The following is a 25,018-nucleotide window of genomic DNA, read 5'->3' as shown; positions in this document are numbered from 1 at the left end:
CTAAGGATGTACTGAAATAGGATGATATAATTGACTAACGAATGCAACAGAAAAATTTAAACTTAAAAATGGGTTGATTAATTCTCTACTGTACATTCGAAATTGCAACCTGCAAGCAAATCCCTGTGAAAAAGATTTAAGAACAAATAAAAGAGACAATATAAAACAAGCAAAAAAATCATAGCATGCATGGTTGTACAAGTTTGCAGAGAATAACCAAGAAAAAGCCAGTCATCGGGTGTATTCTATGAGTAACCCAAAGTCACCTCTGTTTTCCCAAAGTCGACCCTTTTTTCAATGACTAACTCAGCTCCTATTAAGGCCAGAGGCTTAAAATTCAGAGAATTTCTACTTGAGAATATGTCTAATTATCTGTTTGGTACAATTTATTGAGTGTGTTAGAACTTTTTCTGAGGACCCGTAATTTTTTAGGTCTCCTTTTTCGAGGGAAAAGAGTAGAGTCAGTTTCTATATTTTTTAAGGTTTTAAACTGTAGGCCTACCTACTACAAAAACTAGACATTCTAAACTATTTTTGGTGTGATTGTAAACCTTCTAGAACAAAACATTTATGTTAGTGATAACGATTAGAACACTTTTTTCAAAAATGCAAATGTCACCCCAAACCCAACGTCATCCCACTTGTCTGTATCAAAATGTCAGGCCAAAAACAAACAGGTTTTCACAGATGTCAAATATATTTTACGGAAACATAATAATTAAGTTACACCTCTTTGTTTTTTTAACTATACGTCATACTAAATAGGCTAAAAAATATACCATACCTCTTTTGATAGTGGAAAATTTACAGGATCAAATCAGGATAGTAAGAACTCAAAAGACATACAAAGATAAAGAGTCATGTTAAAAAAGACTTAAAAATATCAAAGCCATGCAAATTTTAAAATGTTAGGGACTGTGGGTTTAAAGTATCATTTTAATTATTTTTTACAAGGAATTCTTTGAACAGCAAATTATAGTAAAATTTTGGAAACTTAAACGTGTGAATATATGAGTCACTAGTGCTAGCCAGTCATTCAGCACCACAGACTTTTTTATAAAAATAAGCCATGCTGTATTTTCTTCAATAAGTTGAATTTATGTCAATGCTATGGTGTTTTAAATACACACCGTTATCTGAATACGAGAAATAAAGTTTGATACAAGTACGGCTTAGTATTAGTAGGATTTAGGCCTCATCAAAATTACCAGGCATTTCTCAAACTCGGTAGGCCTACAGTACTGTCAAGCCCCAATTAGGCCAAGTTTGTGTAACTGTACAGTATTTATGCTAGAAGCTTAATAAGTAGGTAAGTTACATCAAAATTGCCGAGAGGAAGATTTAAAAATGTCTGTAATGAAATGCCACACATGACGTTTAGTATTGATACACTTGTCTAGCTGAAGAAAAAATCCTTCTGATTAGGATTTTTTTTTAATTTAAGAAAGCTCATAGGCTAGGTTTATGGACCTTAGAAAATACCCGCCACCACCAAGTAGGCTAAATGTTTTAAATACCAACCATCTTGCGTAATCCTCAGTGGCTCTTTGTGAGACGATGATGAAATGAAAAATTTCTTTCACTCAGTGATGCTAAAATTTACTCTTAAAAGAAAGCTGAAATCACAATTTTTTGTGTTTAAAAATGTCTTTATAACCACAATTGATTGTAAAAGGGGATAAAGAGGGAAAAGAAGGGAATCCGGTTTAGGCCTTAAAAATACCATGCACTCAGAATACATAACTTAGCTTATGAACTAATTTAGAACTGGTAGGCCTATGTGAATAAGCAATCATGGATAAAACACTTGTCACTCTGATTGTGCCTAATAGGTTATTTGTTATTAGAATAATGAATAAAGTTAAAAGTAGGCCTGGCTTTAAACTGACACAAAACTTCTCTAAATACTGTATTGAAAAAGGTAAAAAGACAGTAAAATTTAAAAATAAATGTTAATAAGTTAAAAGTATTAGGCTACTATTTTTATTAGGTAGTGCTACTTGGTAATTCTGAGCAATTACTTGGTCAACCCCAAACTTTTTCATATTTTACTACGGTCATAAGGATGTTCTCAGAAAACAAGAAACATATAATTCAAACCCCGCAAGGCCATCGTACAGGTTGCCGAGCGATAAGAAGGTTCAAAGTCCACGCGATAACAGTGGCTTGCAGGAGATGCGCGGAAGGCCCGTTATGTTAGGTTAATTCATAACCTTGCGGGGCTTGAATTATATGTTTCTTGTTTTCTGAGAACAACCTTATGACCGTAGTAAAATATGAACAAGTTTGGGGTTGACCAAGTAATTGCTCAGATTTACCTGCTACTTTTTTTACCAACATCCCCTTAACAAGACAAGGGGATGTGTAAGTGTAGCCTGATGTAGCCTATTTTTGATATGTTTTTTTGTGTGATAGAATTATAGGCTAACTATAGGCCTTGGTTAAGCCTACAGAAATAACTATAGTTTACAACCTTAAATAAGAGTATCTGATAAGGCCTATCATTGTGTGTAGATTAAATGAAGATAAGAAACTAGAATAGGCTATGGCCTAGAAAAGTAGGCCCTACCATTTGCCTTAAAGTTAATAATGATATTTTTGTCTGGAAACTTAGTATTCTGGTCCTTTGTAAAGCTTCGTAGATAGGATTTAACTTAAAGTTAAGTAGATCCCGGGCTACAGAACAGACAAATCATCAAATAGAAAAAGCCCAAAATTATTTGTTTAGGTCTTAGCCTACCTTTTATTTCTTACCGGTTCTTCATCTGTTACCCCAAGGGTATGAGTTCTCATCTAGCTATTACATAAGGGTGGCTAGGGGGTACGGAAGAACCCCCTGGATTGTGAGGGGGGGGTTCCTTCCCCGAAAATGTTTAATTATAAGCTCTACAAAGTGGTTTGGAAAGAAATTGAGAAAGTTTTGTGTTTATAAGGTCAAAATGGGAAAACCCTATTTTTACCCCATAAAACCCCGTTCCCATAATCCGATCATGCTGGTTCACGAACTCGTTCAAATAAATGAAGGTTTACACGTTTGTACCAAATGTCAAAATCAGATCATTTTTGCTAGAGTTATTGTGCCAACGGACACACCTAACATGAATTTGAATGGGGTGTTTTTGGCCTCTAGGGACCTCAAAACGAAAAAGTACATCGGTCTCAGGTCCAGGTCTTACCATGAGTACTACGGTAATAGCTTATTCCCTATATGGGAAATTCGCTAAAATGTAAATAAGTATTCAAGTTAAATTATTTAATCACTCCCAAATACAAAACTTGTTTCAAACTATGTAACTTACATATTGTTTCCCTCCCCGTACCGATAAATAACTAGGCTATCGATATAAAAATGTGCATCAGTGCTTATGTCATTCTTTTTGCCATTAGTCATCACCCTGATTAAAATATGTTTAGGTGCAGTACCTATGTGCCATTTCTGTAAAAAAAGTAGTCTTTCAGGATAGCCTAAATCTCAGAATTTTTTTCACAATTCCCTGACTTTTCCAGACCAACCAAATTCCCTGACTTTTCCAGGTTTTCCCTGACCGTACCAACCCTGTTTAATCTTGCTAGGCACAATTGCCTATGGGCAGAGATGGGTACACTTCCCTATCTGTTGGCACAAACAACCGAATGAAAATATCGATCGATATATCGATTATTTGATATCGTTTGGTTAGTTATGTAAGGTTAACCTAACCTAGCTAACCAAACGATATATCAAAATAAACAATCGAATAATCAATATTACTCATTCGATTGTTTGTGCCAACAGATATGGAAGTGTACCCGCAGAGATAAAATTTATAGAATAGAAGAAGATGGAGAGAAGATAAATTAATTGAGCACTGCTATTAATTTTAGTTTAACTATTTTTTTTAAGTTTAGGTTAGGCTAGGCCTAAGTCTAATTTAGGCCTATAAAAAAAGTTAATGAAGTAATTTGGCTGATTATTTTTGTTATTGAGATACTAAGTTAATTACTGCAACAGAGACATAGGATCAACCAAACCAAGACAAACATAGCTATTACTTACAAGAACAGATTCTGAATCCATACTTCAATCCATACACCAGGCAATATCAAAAATGCAAAATCCAAGTTTGATGATGTTCTTTTTTCAACGAAAACGTCCAATAATATAACTGTGGAACTGACTCATTATAATTCTTATGAAAAAAGCTCAACTCATTAATTAAAATTTAACAGTAGGATCCCTCTTTTAATTTCTGCTGATCAAATAGGTTTTTACTAGACCTTGAACGGAAATTAGCAAATTAGTACCGTAGGGCCTAAATTCGTTCGGAACTCTTATCAAAATCAAACAGATAGGAATGGATACCGATACAATTTTGACATACAAATACTAACTATGCCAAATAATATTACCATAAATAATTTAAATTTAGCAGATAGCAGTAACTTGTGAGCAAAGAATATGCATACACCTTCAATTTCAATGCAATGCAAAATGCAATGGATTCGCTTTCCCTTGACGTTTAAGCTTGTTGTTTTTTACGACGACGTTCGTCGCACCAACACCAACGTTGACAGATTATAGAGCACTGACTGAGCAAGAGCAAAGTTTGTCAGCTGAGCTGATAAAGACTTCCTTACAGCCAAATTTGTAAACTGAAGTGGTTAAAGGTTAGTACTATAAAATATGATTTAACATACAGTAATAGTGCAGGTAGCCTAGGAGAGTATTGTTTAATATATTTTCTTTTATTTAATTTCCATTCCAACGGTCAAAGACCATTACAAAAATTATTGGTAACGCTAGTTATAATCTTAAATTAATAAATAAATATGCAGTTATAAAATTCAATAAATAGATATTTAACAGGAAAAATGTATGATGAATAACAGATAAATATATAAATAAACATTTTATAAGAGTTTAACATTTAACAAGACAAGAGAACAAGAAACACCACCCAGTTTACATGCACATTGATTAATAAATATTCTAACCTATCTATACTTAACAAATATAACAACCTATAATAAATTTTGTTGCTGGCGCAGGGAAGTCAACCGGACCGTAGCCTTCCTTCAAAAAGTCCCTGTGGTGTCAAATCAAATCAAATCAAATCTTTATTGCCAGAACATTTTACAATGCATAGCAGTGTCAACTAGTTACAATAAATATAACTATAAAACAGTCCACAGATAATCACAGACATTTTTAGTAATACTATACATGGTCATTAACATAAAGGAAAAACTCATTTATGTCATATGGACTAATACTAATCAAAAGGTGCTTAACGTTCCTCTTAAAACAGTTAAATTCTAAACATTTATAATGAGAGGGTAGAGAATTATACAGTTTTTTTCCCATTTCAACAAAACAATTCAGAGCAATTTTTAAATTACACTGGGAAATTCTAAGTGAGTTACAGTTTCTAGTGAAATAGTTATGAACATTTTTATTTGTAGGTATAGTATGTAAATTTCTTTTAATAAACATCAGACATTCAAAAATATACATTGCAGGTACAGTGAGTATGTTGAATTTCCTAAACAATGGCTTACTGTGAGTCCTCATGTCAACATTTGCTATGACTTTAATAGCACGCTTTTGTTCAATTAGCAATTCCTTAACATTGGTGTCATTACCCCATACAATAATTCCATATGATATATAACTATGAAGGTAGGCATAGTAAACTGTAATGAGAATATCAGTTGACACAAACGATCTTAGCCTAATCAACATAAAAGTTCCCTTAGATAATTTGCTACATAACATTGTGATATGTTTATCCCATTTTACATTGCTTTGAAGAAGAATTCCTAAAAACTTAACAGAATTAATACTCTCATGGGCGTATGGCCTCAAACAAAATTCCAAGTTTTGAGTTTTCTGTTCATTAAGACAAAGTGAATTTGCAGCTGACCAGTCCTTAACAGTATCATTAACCTTGATTAGAACATCATGTCTCCGAAGAAGTCGATACTGGCCCCAAAAGTGTTACAAAGACGAAGAAATCTTGCAAGAGGAGCGTGATAATCATATTGGCTACTGAAGTGCCTCCTTGCCGAACAGTTGTGAACGGGTTCTAGAAGGCACACGGAGGTCCACTTCGACAAGTAAAGCGGGACAGTCAAATTGGCCATTGAGAAGTTTGTGGAGGAAAACAAAGTCTGCCACACAGCGTCTCAAGTGAAGATCTAGCAGGTTTAAATTGTTTTGGAAGACCTTCAGGGAGGTCTGAAGGAGATCCTTCAGACTCCAGAAGAAGGCACTCAGAATTGTAACATCTAGCAAAGCTGACGTCCACTGTAGACATCTTTTCATGCGTCTAGGAGTTATGATATTGTTCAGCCAGTACGTCTTAAACAGTGTGTTGTACACATAAAGAAAAACTTAGATGATTTTAGCTTCAGGGGTGACCTTCATAGCTGCAATACTCGTAACCGGACGGAGCCAACTTGACCTTCCATCCCATCGACTCAGTAAGACTGCAAATAGTTTCCCCACTCTGACCATAAAGCTGTATAATAGTCTCAGTGTTGAGATCAGAGGCCTACCAGTTAAAGCGTTCGTAACGCACATGTCTAGGGAGTTGAAAGTTTAAGACTAGGCCCCTTTACTCCATCAGGGAATTTTTTTGAAACCCCTGACTCAGTTTGGACATCATGATCCACCACCTTGTATATAGTGTATATAGTCAAAGTTTTAAAGTTTTAATTTTTCGTAACGCAATCTATCCAGCTATGGCTGGGCAACGATGCAGAACCGATAAAGGTAAAGGTAAAGGTAGGTCTGCCACACCTCGTCTCAAGTGAAGATCTACCAGGTTTAAATTGTTTTGGAAGACGGCCACTGGGACTTCATGGTACCGCATGCCTTGACGGGCACCGATAAATCTGATTTATTTCTTCAGGATCCCTTCGAGTTTGTTGATGGGCCCTAGGTGGAAGGGTGACCAAACTGGGCTGGCGTACTACAACAGCTGTCGGATAAGGGAGCAATACAGAGTCTTTAAAGCAATGCCATTTGTTAGTCCATGGGTAACCCGAAATAGGAAGCCCAGCAACTGGTTGGCTCTTTTAAGTAATCCACATGCTCGTCGAAGGAGAAGTCCGATGAGAAAATCACTCCCAAGTCTTTCACCATTGAGACTCACTTCAGAGGTTGGTGTATGATGGAATACTCAGCCATGTATGGAGCGCGAATCTTACTGGAAGTCATACTGGAGCACTTTGACACGTTCAGGATGTTGTTAGAGAAGCGCACCAATCGTGGATAGTGGTTAGGCTAGCTTGTAGATGGAGAGTGTCTTCAGGGCGTGATACTTCAACAAATATCTTAACATCGTCCGCGAACAAAAGGGACTCCACATCAATTTGTCCTATGGTACCTCACTGTGGGCCAACAGTTTTTATGCTAACAGGTTGATTTTTACTTTACAAAAGAAGGCGGTGAGGTTAATTTGTAGTGTGAATAGAAGAACACATTTTAAGCCCCTTTTTGTGGGTCTTAACATTCTCACATTTCCATCTTTGTATGTTTTGGCAAGTTTGTTGTTATTGTAAAGAAAAATAAAAACAACTCCCTCCTACTACTTTTATATATTTAAATATTGTATTTAAATATATTTGCTCCTTGCAATGCTCTCAAATGAATCTTTACAAATGTTGGTTGCCCCTGGGTTGGAAGAACTCCAGAAAATAAAAATATCAGACAGAGCTTTTTGGCAGTGGAAGCTTGATGTTATTGAAAAAATATGAGTGGGCCCTGCAAAATATAAATATTCCCAAAAGGTCCTTAGGGGACGCCCTTGGCACTGTTTGTAGTTCTTCCAACAAAGTAATACCTTTAATGAGAGCAATTTACCAGTCTTAATTCTACACCGAATTTACTTGCTCACTACTACACTAGTGTTTAGTGTTGCACTTAAAAGGTGAATCTTTTGTAGTGGCCTATTATTTACTGAATTACCTTTTGTTTACCAATTTGATACTATAGCATATAATAAAGAACTACCAGGTTATTGAGAACTAAAAGTGAGTACAATTTGATTTATTAAGCATTATTTAAGATTTACAATGATTCCAGTTTGACAGTTTCTGATTGTGTGGTGCAATATAAAAATATGACCTTGAGTGACACAATCAGACGGAATTGATCTGTCTGAGAATGTTGAACGGATTTATTCAAAGGGGAATATTTGGCGCGGTTTCACACCGATCTCGAAGGTGTCAACGGAGGAGTGGTATTTAATTTAATTTGAGACGACCAGTGCCAAACAAGTCCTGTTCGTTGGCCAACGATGTAAATATGAAGGTCGATTCTCGAAGGTCAACTGATTAAACAGTATTGTGTTTAATCGTAATAATATTTACTGGAACGTTGCTTATTGTTTTATAGCTAATTTGGCACTTTGGCGGTTCGTCTATATGCAAACTGGCACAGCCTCCGATAACACTTCCCGATTCAGCCGAACCAGCAACCTAATCCCTCCTTTGATATTAAATGATTCCCCCAAATTAAAATGCTGATTGTGACACTCTGTAACGAATTGTACTTTTAATAATGACTCTGTGCAAAATTCAAATACTATATAAAAATATTACAAAGCAACTCTGAATTACCCTATAAAAACATTTTCATATATTTATTCTTAATACTATAGAAATATCACAGTCTAATAAATAAAGCGGATTGCAACAATATGAATGGATTTAAAAATCAACAAATTGTGATCGAACCTATGAACATGTGCTTATTCTACATGAATTGACAAAACAAGACAGGAAAATTTACCAAAGTGCGACTCACTGAAAATCTTAATTTAACAAATAAATACACAAAATTACTTACAGTTTGGACGTCCACAAATATAACACAAAGGGGAAAGGATGGGAAAACGTAACTAGCCGGTATACTACAACACGCGATCAATTGAACTCGTGAATCGTTTGAGAAATTTTCAAATGGCGGACTGCGTTTGGCCGGTAACGAACTTTTGCACTTTTTGACAAAAACACTGATTCTAATTTCCGATCGCGAGGCAATTATATCCCTTAGGGATATAGGCTGAACGACTTTAAGGAAATTTAAGATTGGCCGACCAAACGCCGCGAAATGAATTTAATTTCCACGAACGATAAACAATTTTACCGAACTAGCTACGATGAGACTTGGGTAAGGACTGAGTACTGATTTAAACAGATGGCCGCCCGGCTAAACCTTATCCCCTCTCCGTCTTTAGTGCGTGGTGCATTCTGGTCTATACTGATCTATTGTTGAAACCAGCTGACTGTTCTTCGCATTAACCTGTATTGATTTGTTGCCTTTTACAACAAAATCGGTACAAAATGCCCCCTAGCAGAAAAAAATGATCCGTGATCGGCCCAGGACAGTCAAACCTATCGTACTACCTCGGAGCATTTTTGGCCTAGCCGGTGGACCACGACGATACACATGAACACAATTACAATTTACAATCAACAATAACGACAACAATCAGGCAACAACAATTTAAATAATGGTAACAACAATACTAAACTATTACAATGATCTATTTTATGACAAGGACACCAACTGATCATTTCCTCATTAAACACACAAAGGCATCCCGCGCACAGAATAGACACTATGATTTACCACATGTGGTAATCAGCAGAGCGTGTTGTCCGAGGTGGTGAACAGCTGGGCTCGTACATTGTTGTTGGTCGGCAGCGTAGTGGCACAGGTGTATTGGCTCTAGTGGATCAGTAGCACAGTGACCCAACAATGGTCCGATAGTAGTGCTGTCAGCTGGGGAGGGTGGGGCGGGCGCTCAACAATGGTTAGACAGAGAGCGGCGATAACATTGTTGTCAGTGATGCGATAAGCAGGCGATAACCCTCTCTCGACAGATGGACAATATCTCTTCTGCCGTTTTTATAAGTGTGTTTGAAGTATTCATTCTTCTTTATTGTAGTTAACGGTTGGAATTGTTTATGAAATTGTAACACTCGTACTCTGGGCGGATTATGTAACGATTGTATAAACACATTGATTTGTTTGATTTGGTTTTGATGTTGTGGGTTTCTGTTGAGGGTGGGGGGAATGGTCGAAATTATAATGTCTCTATTGCTGGCTTTAATGAGGGTTGTAATGATTTTAAGATTTGATTTGGTTTGATTCGGGGGTACTTTCTTGAATATATCATTTATGGAGCAGATAATAAAACAGGTTTTGTGGAGATGAGGCAATATGGGTCTTAATGCTGATTTTAAGTCTGTGGTTGTCCAACCGCCTCGGGTCCCACTGGCATTGAGATCAACACTGGGGTCGTCTATAGTCCATGTTTCACACATCCTTCTGGCCTGCGAGTCGCCCAGCACACTTACACCGTTGCACATCATTGATTTTTATTCACTGTCAGGGAAATCACTCACTGTTACTCCAATTTTTCACAACAATATTTATATAATACAATATAAAGATTCTTACGTTACCACATTTAAACATTTAAACACATACAAAACAATACGATACGATTCGATCCACCTACCGCTGATAATATTTTTTCAATTGGCATACATGAACTACTCGATTTATACTGGGATCCTCGACTAATTCAATTCTGACATTTACTGAACTTAACACATTGGTTACGACGTATGGACCTTTCCATGTTTGAGTCAATTTGTGCGATACTTCGTTGGCTTTATTACTTGGTATGTACCTTTTATATAATACCAAATCGTTTTCTTGGAACGGCGATGGATTCCTATTTTTATTATATCTGGCGCTACTTTTGCGATGGGCTGATTTAATATTATCCATGATTTTTGCGATACAATCCTCTGTAACGTCAGTATCGTTTTCCTGATCGATGTCCCACTGTAATTGCAATGGATGATTAATTTCTCGTCCTAAGAAAATTCGCGCAGGCGTCGCTTTGGTTGTTTCGTGGACGGCTGAATTTAAACCCATGTTTAAATATGCGATATTTTCATCCCAGCGTTTTTGTGTTTGCGAATGGAATATCTTTAACGCTATTTTCAGATTGCGATTGACTCTTTCTGACTGATTTGAGTTTGGCCTAGCTACAGAAGTATTGATGTGTTTGATCCCTAAGCTGAACAAAAAACTTTTAAACATTTCTGACTTAAAAATGGATGCGTTGTCAGATACAATTATTTCTGGGAAACCATGTTGAGTGAAAAATTTTTCCCTTAGCGCTGCAATGATTGTTTTGGTGTTTGCCTTCTTTAATGGAATAATCCAACTAAACTTTGAAAATGTATCGACACAAACTAATGCGTACATATTTCCATTTGCGGTTCGTATTAATGGTCCAAAGGTATCGATGTGTAGTCGTTCAAAGCATCTTTCGGGAGGTTTAGAATTCATCAGGCCAATATTTAGCGCTTGAGCTGGTTTAGACAGCTGACAAAGGCTACAAGATCTGACAAATTGCTTAACCTCGTCGAAAATTTTCTCCCATGTGAATTCGCGTGTGATTCGCCCGATAGTCTTTTTTATTCCTAGGTGAGCTGATATTGAAATGTCGTGAAAATATTTCATTAACATTTTCCTCATTTGAGTCGGAACGACGATTTTAGACGGATTTCTGGGGTTTTTTTGATAACGTAGTATACCCTTTTTTATAAAATAATTCGGTACGTCGATTCCATCTTCGATGTTATTTATAATATTGAGGAGCTGTGGGTCTTCGCGTTGTTTCGAACTCAGTGACTCAAAGGTTTCAGGGAAGTGTTGTAGAAAGAAAACTTGTTCGGGGACAACATCATTTTGTGGTGTGAGAGTTTTAGTCGGCTGTTGTTTGTTGACTTGGACTCGGTCGGGGCCAACGTTGCTTTGTGGCGCTGGGGTTTTAGTCTGTTGTGGTTCATTGACTTCAAACATCCGGCTTAGAGCGTCGCTTACTATGTTTTGTGTGCCCCTACAATGCTCGATTTTCTCGCATGGAAATTGTGAAAATCGTAGTTTCCAACGCGCTAACATACCAGTAGTCTTGTCGGAGCCCATAACATATGTTACAGCCATACAATCGGTTTTAAGGATGAATGGGTTATCAGTGAGATAATCCTTGAACTTTTCCAGGCCGTACAATACAGCGGCAAATTCCTTCAAATACATGCTGTATTTTAATTGAGCACCTGAGAATGTTTTGCTGGCAAAAGCGATTGGAACATTATTGCCATTAATTTCCTGTTCCAGGACAATTCCTACGGCGTTTTCACTTGCGTCACACGACATTATAAATCTCCTGGACCAATCTGGAAGATGAAGTACGACGGGTGAGGACAATGTTTGCTTTATTTTGTCGAAACTAGATTGTTGATCGGGACCCCACCTGAATCTTACGCCTTTCTTTTTCAAGTAGTTCAATGGTCTACTGATTTCGGAGAAATTAGGTATGAACTTGGCATAAAAAGCAGCCATGCCGATAAATCGTTGCACACCCTTTAAATTGCGTGGTCGAGGAAAATTACTAATAACTTCAGCTTTAGTATCGTCCACATACAGTTTGCCATCCTTTACTATGTGTGACAGGAAACGCATGCCCCTCTTTGCCAAGGTGACCTTGCTGGGTTTGATTGTAAGTCCGGCGGCCCTTAGACGTTCCAAAACCATTTTCAAGTCATTGTAATGATCCTGTGGGTTTGCGCTATAAATGCAGAGATCGTCGACAAAGTTTATTACACATTTAAATTTTAAGTCTCCTAGCATTTCGTCGACTATGCGTCCTAACACCTGGCTACCGATTTTTATTCCTTGGGGACAAGTACGAGGCTGATATAAGGCATATCCTACATTGAAAGCGGCGTATTTCCTACTATCAGGGTGTAATAGGCATTGGTAATAGCTATTGTTCAAATCAAGTGTAGTGAAATAACGAGCATCTTTAAAATAAGGAAAAACTTTATCTACTTCTGGTTGTGGGAAACTGTCCATTTCAATAAACTTATTTAGTTCTTTATAATTGACTACCAATCTAAATTTTCCGGGTTCCTTTTTTGGTCTTAGGAAGGCGCTAGAACTAAACTCTGAAACACTTTTTTCTATTACCCCTTCATCTAATAATTGTTGCACAGTATTTCTCATTATTACCATCTTATCTGGCTGGACGTGGTAAGGTCTTTGTCGGAATGGCACAATATCCTTACTAAAACGAATTTTGTAAGGCTCAGTCTTGGCTAAGCCGATTTTGTCTGTGACAACGTCGCTAAACTGTCGAAGTAGGTTTTCGAATTTATTTCGTTCGTCGTCTGTGAGCGGTGAATCACCTAAATCGGGTTTATCACAAGTTGGGATCTCTCCTTCTCCTATCAAACAATATGATTTAACACTCTCCCTAAACTTAAACTCCGCTGTTGAATCACCTAAATTCACGGACATTCGCGCAAACTTCATAAAATCGTACCCCAATATTAACTGTAACGGAAGTTGATTGACTACCCAGAAGTTGTAGTCCCATGACAGATTATCTATCTTAAAATGAACTTTGACCTCTGTCCGCACAGTTATCTTCTGGCGGTTCGCGACTTCTACTGATTGATTAATTTTACTTGACTGTTTGATCAAATTAGCACTTCGCAACTTATTAAAAAGCGTTTTACTCATCAATGACCTACTACTGCCAGTGTCTATCAGCGATAGGCAGTCTATATTGTTGCCAAACAATACCTTAATTAGCGGCAGTTTCGCGGATACATCTGTTGCTTGCATACTTTTGTTGGGCGATAACTTTACAGTTCGACGTTGTGTGCCCTTGACAACGTCGGAATCTAGTTTAAAGAAACCCTACAGTTCCTAGCGATATGACCTTCACCTTGACAACGATAACATTTTACAATTCTTTCCCTGGGTCTGTTACGTAGATCGTTTTGCGACGTAATTGGATTGTGACGAGTTTGATTCACAACCCTAGGCGATGAATTAATCAATGGGCGTCGATTTGCATTACCAAAATATCTCTCTTCGGCACGCATTGAACTAGTGATTCTATTTGCGAATGATTTTAGCTCAAATAAGCTTTGTGGCATTTGACCGAACGAAAAATGACTTCGAACAGTTGGATTACATTTTGTCAAAGCAATCTCAATCACCTCGCCTTCTGACATTGACGATTTTAAAGCGAATGCGATAGATATGATGTGATCGACGTATTCTGAAAAAGTTTCATTCGGTTGTTGTGGTCGATCTAACTCAAACGATGCAATCTCTCGTCGCCTAATTGACGGAATAAATCTGTGTAATATCTCGTCATGTAAGACATTCCAGCGTGCGTTACTCGATACTGCTTCTAAAAACAATTGGAACATTTGACCTTTGACCTTAGGGATAATAAGTTTAATGATCTCTGTATGACAATTCGGAGAAATATCAAATATTGGTTTGATGTTTTTGAGAAATGAAATTAATTCAAGTTCATCTGTGCCGTCGACTGTATTCAATTTATTAATCAGTTCAATTACCACAATTTGATCGGTTTTAGTAAGTGATTGACTAACATTGTATGCGTGAGCGTGTACGTGTGTGTCATGGTGAGTGTATGTGAGAGGTCGAGTGTGTGGGTGTGGGTGGTGTACAGTGGCACTGACCGGGGCAACAGTGGACAGTGAACCAGTCGCTACAGGAAATGACGCGCGTTGTTGTGCAGTGACTATCTCCATCTCTCTCGCACGTTCGCCGTTTGAAGGTTGAATATCCACGTACGACGAGCTGTTGGCATGACTGTTATCTTGAGTTGCATTCGACGTACTTGATAGCATTTCAGTCAATTCGTGGTTGTTTAGGTCCATTAAACAACTATTAGAATTTTGTCTAATTGGCGATGGTTCGTCATCGTTTACGATCGGTAAACGACAAGCGGAATTTTGTCTATTTGACGATGGTTCGTCATCGTTTACGATCGGTAAACGACAATCGGGATTTTGTCTACCTAAACTAACTCCATTATTATTTGGTGGAATATGCTCATTGTTTTGGTGTATCGGCGCATTTAAATCGATTAATTCCTCTAAATTTCTCCTTGACATACGATCGCGTCGGTCATTCGCAGTTGTATTATACCCAGGCCCAAATTGTTGGTGCATTTTTCCCGCTAGGAAAATAATTCAATTTACGATAATATATCTCACTTTAACAAAACGAATTTTCCACGATGACAAAAACCAATTGACAATTAATTACAGCACAATACACAACGACAATAACAATAATAATAGAATCTCTTATAATCTAAACAATTTCAGTGAATCGCACAGACACAAACAGTACCAAGAGATCACGCGATGATATCATTTATTTGTAAAGAAAAATAAAAACAACTCCCTCCTACTACTTTTATATATTTAAATATTGTATTTAAATATATTTGCTCCTTGCAATGCTCTCAAATGAATCTTTACAAATGTTGGTTGCCCCTGGGTTGGAAGAACTCCAGAAAATAAAAATATCAGACAGAGCTTTTTGGCAGTGGAAGCTTGATGTTATTGAAAAAATATGAGTGGGCCCTGCAAAATATAAATATTCCCAAAAGGTCCTTAGGGGACGCCCTTGGCACTGTTTGTAGTTCTTCCAACAAAGTAATACCTTTAATGAGAGCAATTTACCAGTCTTAATTCTACACCGAATTTACTTGCTCACTACTACACTAGTGTTTAGTGTTGCACTTAAAAGGTGAATCTTTTGTAGTGGCCTATTATTTACTGAATTACCTTTTGTTTACCAATTTGATACTATAGCATATAATAAAGAACTACCAGGTTATTGAGAACTAAAAGTGAGTACAATTTGATTTATTAAGCATTATTTAAGATTTACAATGATTCCAGTTTGACAGTTTCTGATTGTGTGGTGCAATATAAAAATATGACCTTGAGTGACACAATCAGACGGAATTGATCTGTCTGAGAATGTTGAACGGATTTATTCAAAGGGGAATATTTGGCGCGGTTTCACACCGATCTCGAAGGTGTCAACGGAGGAGTGGTATTTAATTTAATTTGAGACGACCAGTGCCAAACAAGTCCTGTTCGTTGGCCAACGATGTAAATATGAAGGTCGATTCTCGAAGGTCAACTGATTAAACAGTATTGCGTTTAATCGTAATAATATTTACTGGAACGTTGCTTATTGTTTTATAGCTAATTTGGCACTTTGGCGGTTCGTCTATATGCAAACTGGCACAGCCTCCGATAACACTTCCCGATTCAGCCGAACCAGCAACCTAATCCCTCCTTTGATATTAAATGATTCCCCCAAATTAAAATGCTGATTGTGACACTCTGTAACGAATTGTACTTTTAATAATGACTCTGTGCAAAATTCAAATACTATATAAAAATATTACAAAGCAACTCTGAATTACCCTATAAAAACATTTTCATATATTTATTCTTAATACTATAGAAATATCACAGTCTAATAAATAAAGCGGATTGCAACAATATGAATGGATTTAAAAATCAACAAATTGTGATCGAACCTATGAACATGTGCTTATTCTACATGAATTGACAAAACAAGACAGGAAAATTTACCAAAGTGCGACTCACTGAAAATCTTAATTTAACAAATAAATACACAAAATTACTTACAGTTTGGACGTCCACAAATATAACACAAAGGGGAAAGGATGGGAAAACGCAACTAGCCGGTATACTACAACACGCGATCAATTGAACTCGTGAATCGTTTGAGAAATTTTCAAATGGCGGACTGCGTTTGGCCGGTAACGAACTTTTGCACTTTTTGACAAAAACACTGATTCTAATTTCCGATCGCGAGGCAATTATATCCCTTAGGGATATAGGCTGAACGACTTTAAGGAAATTTAAGATTGGCCGACCAAACGCCGCGAAATGAATTTAATTTCCACGAACGATAAACAATTTTACCGAACTAGCTACGATGAGACTTGGGTAAGGACTGAGTACTGATTTAAACAGATGGCCGCCCGGCTAAACCTTATCCCCTCTCCGTCTTTAGTGCGTGGTGCATTCTGGTCTATACTGATCTATTGTTGAAACCAGCTGACTGTTCTTCGCATTAACCTGTATTGATTTGTTGCCTTTTACAACAAAATCGGTACATTATGTAAAAGAACACATTTCTCACTAAGAAAAGATATCTGATGTGCACAACTATTGTACTAGATCAAAAGATAATCTGTCTACACTAAGGCATAAGTATACATCAGCCACTCAAAATAGTTTTGAGTACCAAGGTGTTAAAATGTAAAATTTCTTGCCTGCATCCATCAAAAACCTGTGTGTTTTAAAATTCAAACATGTTTAAAAAAAAACTACTCTAACCCAGGCTTGCCTGTATAAACATGAAGAGTACTTTGGTTTAGAGTTTTAGATATTTTAGTTGCCAGAGCCATCTTGATTGTTTTGTTTTTCTTTTGACGATTGTCATGAACTTTGTATATAGTTTTAACGACAATAAATCATCATTTCATTTTATTTCAAGAATATCCACGATGTCATTAATGAAAGTTATGAAGAGGTGAGGTGCTAGCAACGAGCCCTGGGGGACGCCTGAGAGTTGGATAAATACATCGGAGTTGCAATTAAAGGGGCAGTTTTATATTCAAGCACCGCCCAGTAAGAGTCTTCCATCCACTTGAGAAATTGACCAAGGATCCCGTAGGCTTTCAGTTTGGCAATAAGGATAGAGCGATCGACCTTTGTCAATAGCTTTTGCAAAATCACCAAAAACTACATCCAGCTGTTTTCCGTTTTTCAAAGCTGATAGAATGTTGCTCTCAAATAATAAAAGGTTGGTCACAGTAGACTTCGAGGCTGTAAACCCATGTTGCCTATGGGGATGAGTGGTCTTAGGAATGGTTTGAGTCTAGAGAGAACAAGTGATTCGAACACTTTACTAATAGCTGGTAGTATAGCTTAGGCCTGTAGTTTTTTTTTACTCTTGAAGGAATTCCCCCCTTTAAAATATAGGGACTACTTGGCTGACCTTGAGAATTTCCTGAATGATCCCTTGATATAGTGAAGAGTTGAAGAGGAACGAGAGGGGTCCCGCTAGGAGCGTTCGGCAATGCTTCAGAAATAAATAGGTGGTTGGGGTTCCCCCCCATCACTGCTGGTGGTCCCCTTCTTCCTGGCTTTGATGGTGGGCTCTGCCTGTCAGGGATTAGATAGGTCCCGAGTGTTGCTTGCACTAAATGCGTCAGGGCATTCCATTATGGTCCTTCTGGGTTTCGTACCTGGGGGAGCCCAGGTGGAGTGACGCTTAAACAAGTAGCCGGTATCCCTGGTTAGGATTGAGGGGAAACCCTCTCTCCGATGGGTTGCTTCGGCAGCCGGTGAGCCTGATGACCTTAAGTCATCCTCCCATGATGTGCCAAAGGTTGGTGCATTAGCTTCGGCCTACATCATGGGGCCCGGGTATGTTTAATTACAGGTACCGGGCTTGCAGTCAGGGAGCTTGCTCTTATGACAAAATGAAATGTGAAATGCGAAAAAAATGCGAAATGCTTCAGAAACGAAGGTGGAATGTTGTTGGGACCAGCGCCTTTATTAATGTTTAGCTTGGAAAGGCAATCCAGAACTTCGGATGGGTTGAAGCTAATAGAGGCTAGAACAGAGCTACTGTTGAACTCGAAGGTAGGGGGAAATTGCACATTGCACAGGCTGGGAAAAGACTGACGAGAAGAATATGGAAAACATAGCGGCCATTTCGTGCGGATCAGCAGAGGTGTTGTTGTCCTAAGACATCTGAGATGGAAAGCCGGGAGATTCACGATTCGCCCCCACGAAGCTCCATAACGCTTTGGGGTTGTTGGGGGATAGTGTGATGTATGTGACCTGTGTGACTATGTCGGGTTAGCGTCGTCTGTTGTCGTAACTGATCAGTAAATGTTTCGTGTCCGTATCGTGTTTTGTGTCCTGTGTAAATATGTTTATTTATTTTTACGTGTTAAATTTGACGGTCTTCATGTGAGAAAGAAGAAGTCCTTGTACCGCCTGATGATGACTCCACATAGGAGTTGAAACTAGTTGACATTGCATTTAAATGGATTGTTTGATAGCAAGTATTTCAAACCTTTTTAATATTATTTGGCAATCCGGAGGCTACTATCCACAATGAGAATTCGGCGTTTGCACGGACTAGAAATACCCACAACCCGACGTGGGCAATCACTTTTACTTACATCGCGTTGTGTGTATTTAGGATTTGCTCATTCGCCGATGAACGATTTGACTTAGGCATTTGAGTAAATCAGATTACCCACAACGCGGTCTGGGCATTTCGTTTCGGCCAATGTCTGAATAAAATGCTCACCCCGCGATGCGACGTGTGTATAAATACTTACCGTCCACATCGCGAAGTAGGTAAAAATTTCGGACAGTGTCCGAACTCGGAGTTTGAGTGTAACATATACACACGACAACGTCAACAGTCTGTAGCATATTTTGAGTGTTAGTTACATTTCGTCGTTATAGGCTGAAAAATAATGAAAAACTTGTTTTAGAGCGCGTATATTATTAGATTTATGTTAAGCAGAGTGCACGGATTTTTAAACATATTTTGCACGGATTTGTGATTCGTGAGGGAAATGCGGGATTTTTATGCTTCTGAGGACCGGTTTTTTACAGTGTTTCCATACGTGGGATTAAAACGGGATGCGGGATGGATTGTTGGCAATGATGACTAATTTTATTTTGTTCTACTTAATTTTAGAGAAAAACTAACTCCATTGATTATAGACTACTGTAGGAAAATATAATAGCAATGTTTAAACAACTTTTTTAACATGATGCGTTAAATAATAATATACAGTTCAGTTACACTCGAGATTAAACGCAAAAAAGTATGCGGGATAAAACAGGATTTTTTTAAAATTCAAAAGTGATATTAAATGGGATTTTTTGACCTAGTAAGCGGGATTATTCTTTTGTTCGTGTGGATTGGGTACACTCGGGTACACTACACTACACTGGAACTGGAATACTGGATTCCTTAAATTCCTTCATTCCTTCCGGAGTTGTGTCATGTTTCTCGTGTGCGTGTGGCAACACTGGCTAGGGCTAGACTCGCTAGACTAGGCTTGGCGCTGGCGCTGGCGCTCGCTTGATCTTGCTTGATCCATATTCCATTCCAGATTCCATGATGACTGAGACTGAAGAATGAATCGTTTCGTTGTTTCGTTTTCGTTACGTTTGTCTTCGTCTTCACTCTTCCTTCCTTCAGTCAGTACTCAGTAGTGTTAAAATCAACTGCATAAATTGAAGTATACCCATGTTTTAATTATCTGCTTCTTGCATGATTAACTTAACTATTTTTGATCGTTGGAACAGTTAGCTTTTTAAGTGTCTGGTAAGTTAACTTGAGTTTTATAGTTTAAGTACATGTTAAAATAAAATATTCATCTTTTCTGTAATGGCGTCTGCTGTAGATTAGTGGTATGGTAGTTGTGATGCACTTTGGCACTTCGTAACTTAACTTCTGTAAAATCTTCTAATAGTTAACTTAGGCCTACCTTCCTACTACTGTATGTCTAAGTTAAATAGTGGTTCTAAAATGTTTGTTTCCCGCAGTTTGCAGGGTGATAGTAAAAAAACTAGCTTATTTTTAGTGTGACTTGTAGTGTAGAGTAGGCCTAGCCTATTCTCAAAAGTGAAAGGCCCAGCCATGAGTAAATAGGTCATGTCATAGGATAGCTTTGTTTTTAAGGCTAGGCTATCATGTCTAATAAATTTAGGACCACTTTAACCCTAGGACTGCCCTGATGGTTTGGATGAATGTCCCTGCCATTTTTGCGATTTCGTGAGAGTTCTTTTAACCCTCCAAGTGTCCATAGTTTAGGCCTTAACACGTTCGCTGCTACGGACGTTCCGGAACGTCAGCCGGGCCACGGCGCCAGGAGCTAAGAACGTTCCAGAACGTCACCGTTCATTGTTGTTTAACGTTGCTATAGATAAGCCAGCACGTCACAAGCGTTCTATATTTCTTTGCAGCTCGTGGGGACGTACTTTTCTGACAATAAAAAATATAGTTTCCCAAATCACCACCAGGGTTGTTTGGAACAGGGCTTTGTTTTACCTCTTTCCTGCTAGATAGCGACACTACTTTAACGACTGTAACCTGGGTAGTGCTGCTATCTATCAGGATCACTTAGTACTATATCCAAAGCCAGTTTTATTGCAGAACATTGCCATCCAGTATAACTACTGTTGTTTTTATTGTAATTCAGTGTATCGGTGGCAATGTCACATAGCGGCCGAGCGTTAGTTCAGCAACTGGCGCCGTCCCGGCATCTAGCGCTCAGCAGCGAACGTGTTAATGTCCACCTATTTTTGGCGCATTTGCAAGGTTTTATTAAAACGGATCTGAGAAGCTTAAAACAATGTTAATTCTAATGTTCTATATACCATTTTGTTTGGAAAATCATGGGCTTCAATATTATGTATAAAACATAAGGAACATTAACCCTCCGAGTGTCACGTGTTTTGGCCTTAATGTCAGCCTATTTTTTGCTCATTTGCAAGATTTTATTAAAACTGATCTGAGAAGCTTAAAAACAATGTTAATTATACTGTTCTATATACCATTTTGTTTGGAAAATCTTGGGCTTCAATATTATATATAAAACATAAGGAAGATTTTTAAAAAAAAATTTTTTTAGGTAAAAAAAAATGTATAATTTTGAAAATTAAAAAAAAAAAATAAGTTTGCGCTCAATGAAATTGTATAAATTATAGGCCTATAAATATTTGAAAATAGCCACTTTGTTCTAAATTTTATGAGGATTACAAATATATAATAATATAAGGAAGTAGATTTGCAAATAAATAAGTTATGGGCAAAAAACAGATTTCAGTACATAGCGTTTAGCTAAGAATGCATAGCCCAACCATAGCTAGGAATCTGGCTGATAATTTACATCAATATCACTACCTACTTCTTCAGGATCATCAACCAGCACTTCAAAACCACTTAAATCTTCTTATAATGCACCACGTATATCACTACTTTTGATTTTTAACACTAAAACAATGATAAATGTAATAAAACACATCAGTCATCGGTCCAAGGGTAAACTAGCTGTTTACAAATACACCACGCACGTCAGCTCAGTCAGCTGTCTGCTACAATATTTTCGGAACTAAAATGAATAGTGCTTAGAGACAGACCTAGGAGAAAGCTTAGAATATTACGGAAAGAACGATACCTAACTCAATCCAGTACAGTCCGATTCAGTTAGTCATAGAGCCTTCGCCGTAAACAGTGTTCGCGAGTCGCTGTAGCGACGCACGACACTATACAAAGTGCGTTACGCGTCGCTGCAGCGACGCATGACGCTCGGAGGGTTAAAAAAAAAAAAATTTTTAGGTAAAAAAAATATAATTTCGAAAATTTTCAAAAAAAAAAATAAGTTCGCGCTCAATGAAATTGTATAAATTATAGGCCTATAAATATTTGAAAATAGCCACTTTGTTCTAAATTTTATGAGGATTACAAATATATAATAATATAAGGAAGTAGATTTGCAAATAAATAAGTTATGGGCAAAAAACTGATTTCAGTACATAGCGTTTAGCTAAGAATGCATAGCCTAACCATAGCTAGGAATCTGGCTGATAATTTACATCAATATCACTACCTACTTCTTCAGGATCATCAACCAGCACTTCAAAACCACTTAAATCTTCTTATAATGCACCACGTATATCACTACTTTTGATTTTTAACACTAAAACAATGATAAACGTAATAAAACACATCAGTCATCGGTCCGGGGGAACCTAGCTGTTTACAAATACACGCACGTCAGCTGTCTGCTACAATATTTTCGGAACTAAAATGAATAGCGCTTAGAGACAGACCTCTGGAGAAAGCTTAGAATATTACGGAAAGAACGATACCTAACTCGATCCAGTTCAATCCGATTCAGTCAGTCATAGAGCCTTCGCCGTAAACGATGTCTGCGTGTCGAAAAATCGACAAGTAACACTACACAAAGTGTGCTGCTTGTCGAATTTTCGTCAAGTAACACTGGGAGGGTTAAAAAATGTGCAGTGTCTAAAAACTTAGGCCTAAAATACTTATGATAACCTAGGTTAGTCATTTAAGTTACATAGCCTACTCATTTTGTAGAGAAAAGGAGATTTTGAATAAAATAAACAGCCTAAGTACCTAAATGAAAATCGCTAGGGGTACCTAATCTCTTTAGTACAGTTGAAAAGTTAAGTAAAATTTGCGTAAACTATTTTACAACAATTTTAAAAGTAGAGTCAGGGTACAGTTTCTTAACTGGGCTACCAACGCTAGCCTAATATCGATTAAAACTATCGAATTGAAAATATTGATTAAAAATCGATATTTTTAAATAAGTTAAAGTTACATCTACCTATTTAGGCCTACTTATTATGAAATTAAACTAGGCAACCTAACCAACCAAACTTGCTGATGGTGAAAAAATCGCATGAAGGTTTACTAATCGAATCGATAGTTTCAATCGATATTAGCGTAGCCCAGTTAAGAAACTGTACCCGAGTCCTTGAATTTTCCTACAAAATTATGAAGGAAAAATTCAAGATAGGCCTATACAAAATGTACTTAGACATTTTATTTCCCTACGTATAAATAGGCCTATGTTTAGTAAAAAAAAATTAAATGAATAAAGTTAAGTTTAGTTACAATTGTTTGAACTTTAGGTTATTTTAATGTTGTATTGAATGTTGATCTGCACATCTATATTTACACTCTTAAGATTAAAGTTAAGGGTATATGTACTTCCATATCTGTTGGCACAAACAACCGAATGAAAATATCGATCGTAAGGTTAACCTAACCTAACTGGCCAAACGATACATCAAATTAAACAATTGATTAATCAATATTTACTCTATTTGTTGTGCCAAGAGATATGGAAGTGTACCCAAAGTTAGGCCTAATAGCGTAAGTCACATAATTGATTGATTATGCCATTTTAACCCATTGGCGCTGACTTACGAGCGTTACTCGTACGGCTGTGCAAGCCCGGCGGCCGACTTACTAGTGCCGCTTGTGTCCCCACTACGCAGCGCAATTAGCTATTTTATTATTAGGCTATGATTTCCCCCTTTTTGTTTATTCTTACTTTTAACTTTTCCTTTATTAGCGAATTTCCCTATAGGGAAGTAGCTATTACCGTAGGTCTAAAAACTAGGTAAGACCTAGGCCCGGGACCGATTTACTTTTTCATTTTGATGTCCCCAGAGGCCTATAACACTATTCGTTCAAATTTATATATATATATGCATGTACAAAAACAAATTTATTATATAGTTATCGTCCATCCGCACGATAACTTGAGTAATTCTTGTCCGATTTTGATACAATTTGGTTTGAAGGTGTAAGGCGGGATAAAATTGATTGAGTTCACGAACCAGCATAATCGGACCATGGGAACGGGGTTCAACGGGGATTTTTATGGGGTAAAAATGGGGTTTTCTCATTTTTTACCCTTAAAAACACAAAGTTTATCAATTTTTCTTCAGACCTTTTTAAAGAGCTTAAAAAAACAAATAATTTAGTTCGGTATATCAAAGTTTTTTTGTTCGATGATTGGTTACGGAGAAAATTCAAAACATTGTTAATTTAAAATTCCCATGTAATTCATATATGGAGAATTTATAATGTGTTGTAGTTGGCTTGTTTATGGATATATTTTGATCAAACTTGGCGGATTTATTTATTTCATACTAAGCTATTGATATTTTAATAAAAAACACACTTTATTAGTATCCCTGTAGCAGCTAACATAGGTACTCGTTAAACATAAATAAATGTTTAATTTAATACATTAGCCTAATTAAAAATCAATCCAGGGAAATGGAAATTCGCTAAGTCGGCAGGTTTGCTGCAGCGGGGGTATTACTATACGAGACCATCTTGTATAAAAAATAGTTGCTCCGAGCACCAGCAGGAGGCTAATGGGGTTATTAGTATCCATGGCAACTTGATTGGATGCGTGGAAGAAAGGAAACCCGAGAAATAATGGAAGAACAAAGAGAAAAAATAATGGAA

The 25,018-nt window shown here is 37.2% G+C and overlaps 2 protein-coding genes across 4 annotated transcripts in view; one reads left to right on the top strand and one right to left on the bottom strand.

The window, feature by feature from the left end:
- Positions 1 to 4,515, bottom strand: part of LOC129002409 (uncharacterized Golgi apparatus membrane protein-like protein CG5021) — a 38,490-nt gene extending 33,975 nt beyond the window's left edge. For 2 of the 3 annotated variants that reach the window (XM_054430188.1, XM_054430189.1), the window contains exon 1: positions 4,037 to 4,515. In XM_054430188.1, coding sequence (XP_054286163.1) covers positions 4,037 to 4,057 — 21 coding nt within the window. In that variant the 5' untranslated portion in view covers positions 4,058 to 4,515. Of the gene's footprint in view, positions 1 to 1,521; positions 1,617 to 4,036 lie in introns of all 3 variants that reach the window. The other variant, XM_054430190.1, reaches the window with a different exon arrangement.
- A 15,681-nt stretch (positions 4,516 to 20,196) lies between these two features.
- The window catches only part of LOC129002179 (leukocyte receptor cluster member 8 homolog), a 30,903-nt gene continuing 26,081 nt past the window's right edge, over positions 20,197 to 25,018 (top strand). Inside the window, exon 1 of the mRNA XM_054429790.1 lies at positions 20,197 to 20,323. The gene's annotated coding sequence lies outside the window, so the exon portion shown is untranslated. The remainder of the gene's footprint in view (positions 20,324 to 25,018) is intronic.

This window comes from Macrosteles quadrilineatus, unplaced genomic scaffold, assembly GCF_028750875.1.
Source record: "Macrosteles quadrilineatus isolate MER2022 unplaced genomic scaffold, UCM_ALF_1.0 Scaffold_9__3_contigs__length_116548681, whole genome shotgun sequence".
NCBI lineage: Eukaryota > Metazoa > Arthropoda > Insecta > Hemiptera > Cicadellidae > Macrosteles > Macrosteles quadrilineatus.
This window is presented reverse-complemented; position numbering and strand designations above follow the sequence as displayed.